This window comes from Arachis ipaensis, chromosome B05, assembly GCF_000816755.2.
Source record: "Arachis ipaensis cultivar K30076 chromosome B05, Araip1.1, whole genome shotgun sequence".
Classification (NCBI taxonomy): domain Eukaryota; kingdom Viridiplantae; phylum Streptophyta; class Magnoliopsida; order Fabales; family Fabaceae; genus Arachis; species Arachis ipaensis.
Window position 1 is genome coordinate 12,371,969 of NC_029789.2, and position 4,770 is coordinate 12,376,738.

At 33.4% G+C, this 4,770-nt stretch overlaps 1 protein-coding gene across 2 annotated transcripts in view; it reads left to right on the forward strand.

The window, feature by feature from the left end:
- LOC107642942 (NAC domain-containing protein 37) overlaps positions 1-2,526 on the forward strand; it is a 3,612-nt gene extending 1,086 nt beyond the window's left edge. Inside the window, exons 2-4 of one of the 2 annotated variants that reach the window (XM_016346454.2) lie at positions 564-735; positions 816-1,087; positions 1,577-2,526. In XM_016346454.2, coding sequence (XP_016201940.1) covers positions 579-735; positions 816-1,087; positions 1,577-2,233 — 1,086 coding nt within the window. In that variant the 5' untranslated portion in view covers positions 564-578 and the 3' untranslated portion in view covers positions 2,234-2,526. Of the gene's footprint in view, positions 1-26; positions 736-815; positions 1,088-1,576 lie in introns of those variants that run through there. The other variant, XM_016346453.2, reaches the window with a different exon arrangement.

Below are 4,770 nucleotides of genomic sequence, written 5' to 3' on the forward strand. Positions count from 1 at the left end.
GAAGTGGTTATAAGTGAAAATAGATACATAATAATTAATAGTAATGTGGGAATGGGGAACCCCGTTCTTGAAGAATGATTCCCTCCATTCACTAACACAAGACAACATCATTAGCACAAGCCTCTACCTGTCCGTTTCTCACCCTCTCTTGCATAACACATATACTAGTAGTGCCTAAGCCTCAACTCCTTCATCTCATGGTTTTTATCAAAATACATTTATACCAAACCCTCATCATTTGGTTCTCTCTCAACCGGGGCCAGCAGCGAACAAAAATCATTATTGTTTTCTGAATTTATGGACTATTGTTAAATAACACGCGCTTATATTTTATTTATCCCTTTTCATTCCGACTAATTTTTGGTATGACTAGTGTTGCTCACCACCAAATGACCCTATGATTATCTCTGATAACACTTGTCACCTTCTTCTATTAATTACCTCATTCCTTATTATTTTTTTAACTTTTTGGTCTCACTTCATCTATCACTATTCATTCGCCTTGGTTATTATTTATACATGATGATGAACAAGTTATGTGGTGTGTGGTGAATTTGATGCAGAAGTAGTACAAGTAGATGGAATCATCGTGTGTCCCACCTGGTTTTCGGTTCCACCCAACGGATGAAGAGCTTGTTGGTTATTATCTGAGGAAGAAAGTGGCATCTCAGAAGATAGACCTTGACGTTATCAGAGAGATCGATCTCTATCGTATTGAACCCTGGGATCTCCAAGGTACACATACATATACATGCATATGATATGATAGTGAAAATTGATGAGATTATTAACTAGATCTGAACGTGTGAGTGCAGAGAGATGTAGGATCGGGTATGAAGAGCAGAACGAGTGGTACTTCTTCAGCCACAAAGACAAGAAGTATCCGACGGGGACTCGAACGAACAGGGCCACCATGGCGGGGTTCTGGAAGGCCACCGGAAGAGACAAGGCAGTGTACGACAAGGCGAAGCTGATCGGGATGAGGAAGACTCTCGTGTTCTACAAAGGGAGAGCCCCTAACGGCCAGAAAACAGACTGGATCATGCACGAGTACAGACTTGAATCCGATGAAAACGGACCCCCTCAGGCAAGCCTTCTAGATTGTTCTATATAGCTATTAGATCTAATTAATAATTAGTTTGTTGCTATGTTACTCATTAATTTTGCTTTTTTGAGTAGACTTGTATTATGTGTATGTATGTTGAGGAAGATAAGGGACGTACAAGCTTTCTTGGCACACTACTTTCTCATCTCCCAACAACAAGTCAAAAGTCTCACTTCTTTCAACACCGATATAATTGAACGTTTTCTCTTTTCCTTTTCTGCTACACCCTTTTTCTTACCATTTTTCATTGTCAAACGTTAACAAATTAAATCCTATCTCATTTATATTATTTGACTGCATCACCTACTGCAAAAGCTAAAGGAGAACCACTAACAACATTCATAACATCATCATCATCATCTTTAACTTGGTCAACTCAAAGTCTCAAACATAACAACAAAAAGGAAAAACAAAGTCCACATTTCTTTTATATATTTATATAGAATTAACAAACGATTAATATGTATGCAGGAGGAAGGGTGGGTTGTTTGTAGAGCATTCAAGAAAAGGACGACAAACGGGCAAACGAAGACTATGGAAGGATGGGATTCAAGCTACTTGTACGAGGAAGGGAGCGGCGGCGGTGGCGGCCCGGTTGTTGAGTCAATTGAGCAGCTGCTCTCAAGGCAGAGTCGTCATCATCATCATCATCAAAGCAGCTTCATGTGCAAGCAAGAAATAGAGAACATGCATGCAAATATAGCAGCAGAGCAATTTGTACAGCTTCCACAGCTTGAGAGCCCAAGTTTGCCGCTAGTTAAGAGGCCAACAACAAGCACAATGGCACTAGTCTCAGAAAGCAACGAAGATCATAACATGTTATCGAAGAAAGTAGTGACTGATTGGAGGGATCTTGATAAGTTTGTGGCATCTCAACTGAGTCATGGAGGAGACAGTAGTAGGCACGAAACTGAAACCGATGATGCAGCAGTGCTCCCAAGCTTTATGGATAATAACAACCATGACAACAGTGATAGCATCTCGGACATGTCATTGCTGCAGCTTCTGCAGAGTAGTAGTAGTAATAGTAGGGTCAACAATGAAGGGAACAGGTTGATGATGAGCATGAGCCCCTTTCTAAACACAAGCTCTGACTGTGATATTGGGATATGCGTCTTCGAAAATTAAATTATTAACAATGTCTTGCGTTGCGTGCATGGAGAACAATATATATAGCTAGATCTTAGTTTCTTACAATTTCAATTCCATCAGTGCTGATGGATGCTTACACATACTACATGCTACTCCTATATTTTTGCATAAACATCTCAATGTGTGGAAGCTAAGAATGAAGAACAATGCGTGTGCGTGTATGTGTTTGTGTGCAAATAGAGATGCATGCGTCAAGCTGGCTCTACAATCTAGATAATGGGGCTTTTAATTTCCCTTTTTAATATATATATTAGTTATTATTATTATTATGATAAGAGAGAGATGTATGTGTGGCACACTCTACAATCTCTTCTACCAAAATTTGAATGCATGTATTCTTTAATTTCTGCCTCAAAACAAACCTTACTTGTTCTCTTTTAGTCTTTTATATCTCATGTTGTAAAATTATTTTTCTACATACATAACATTTTCAATTTCTTTGACTAGGTCTTTGCTCGCAGTAGTGAATTAATATAGATATATAATAACACAGACTGGTTACTGTTAATTACTTACTAATAATGCCATGCATCAGATGGTTAGTTGGCTAAAGAACTATTAATATAAATAGGTTATTAGGTTATAATTAAGAACTGTGTTGTTTAAATAAGTATACAGAGTTAATAAGTATAAAAAGCAGAAGCTAAGAGCCTTCTTTTAAAGCTTTTTATTCAATGAAATGTGGGATAGGTTACATCATATAATATTTTTTCGGTTTTTATTCAAGGTATTTTGCTTCTTCTACTTAATTATTCTAATAAAAAGAACTAAAAATTATTTCTAAATTGACACTTACCTAACTACTTGATTAGAGGAAGGAAAAACTACACAAGATTATCCTATAAAATTTGAAATTGGTCAAATATTTCTCCACCTCTGATGATGATCACATCAGTCTAACTCCTTAATGCATGAAACTGAACGTGATCATGAAAAATTACTTCAAATAAATTAGTAAATCAAACCATCATTTTGTCCCAAGAAGTTTACTCGTCAAACAAAATGTTTTTTTTTTTTGGGAAAGAAATAAATGATAATGTGGTCCTTTAAGATAAAGATTAGCTTCTTTTTGACAAAATAAACATTTTTTTTTGTAATTGACAACTAATTTGTGAATATATTTAATCTAATTCTACAAAAACAAAATTATATTTACAAAATATCGTATAAAAATTTTATCGCTAGAATTTACAAAATATTTGTACTTTGTATATCTAAAATTCTTCATTTCATATACGTGTATTTTTTATTAGATTAATTTTAGATGAAAATAAATACATGTGAATCTTTACTTTTTGGCATAGTATTAACTTAAAATTTTTTATATAAAGCATGTCTACCTTATGTAAGAACTTGTTAAGTTGGTATCTATAACTAAAAAAAAATATTTGCACAAGCTAAACTAAGGCAAGTAATCTTTTTGGCATGCAATGAAATATAAAGCATAGTATCAACATTCATCATATTTCATACTTTTTTTTTTAATTCCGTTCCGTAAGGAGAGAAGACACTCATAAAGTGTTTTACCTAAGAGAGACGATTAGTCGATATGTATGTTTGGCATGCAATGAAATTATGTAGGCATTTAAAACCCTTCCATTTGTGTGTAAAATTCTTATGAAATAAATTACTTCATACTTTAGTTGATGATAGAATAACACATGCATGTAGTTATACTTTTACTTGAAGGGATGCTGCCCATATACACTAGAGTAATTATTTCATGAACAAAGCCAACGACAACAACAAACCATAGGCTGAGGATGGATGCGTGCGTTGTTATTATTTATTTATTGGAGCCATTCAAATAAGACGTCTAAAACATTTTTTTAATATTTTTTTAATAATTAAAATTTAATATATGTATAATTAATTAAATTATGTTATTTTTATCAAAATTAAATTAAACAAATTAATTTGATAAAAAAATAATAAATTAAATCTTAAATTTGTAGCACTAAAAACCACGCTGTTGTTGGCCTACAGCCATTATTATTCCTCATTATTATTAACTACATTTTTGGGAGGTGTGCACTTCTTTTATTTTTATTTCATATATTTATCATGCATTTTTTTTCCATTCGTATTTTAATTTTTTATTTTAATCTTGACTCATTAGAACATTAGATTGTTTGGCATAATTATTGGAAGGCTCGAAGCTAAAGCCTATGCTCCTGCCGCCGTTAGCGGTGATGACCTTGTGTTAGTATAGGCTATTATTCTTTTGAATTTATCATGGTTTCATATATATCTCGATCATCACCGTATGTATAGGATGAATTTAGAGCAAAGATTTCTAAACAATTAAACTCTTGTAATGTGTATGACACCTATAATAAGGATTGGTAGGTTAGTAACTATTAGAGAGGTTAGGTAGTGTTTGGATAGTGTCTTTGAGACATAAATATATAGTAAGACATAGATATAAAATACACAATATTTTTTGTTATATTTAGTAATGATGTATAAGACATATTTATCTTAATTAAATATTATATTTATCTTTATCACTG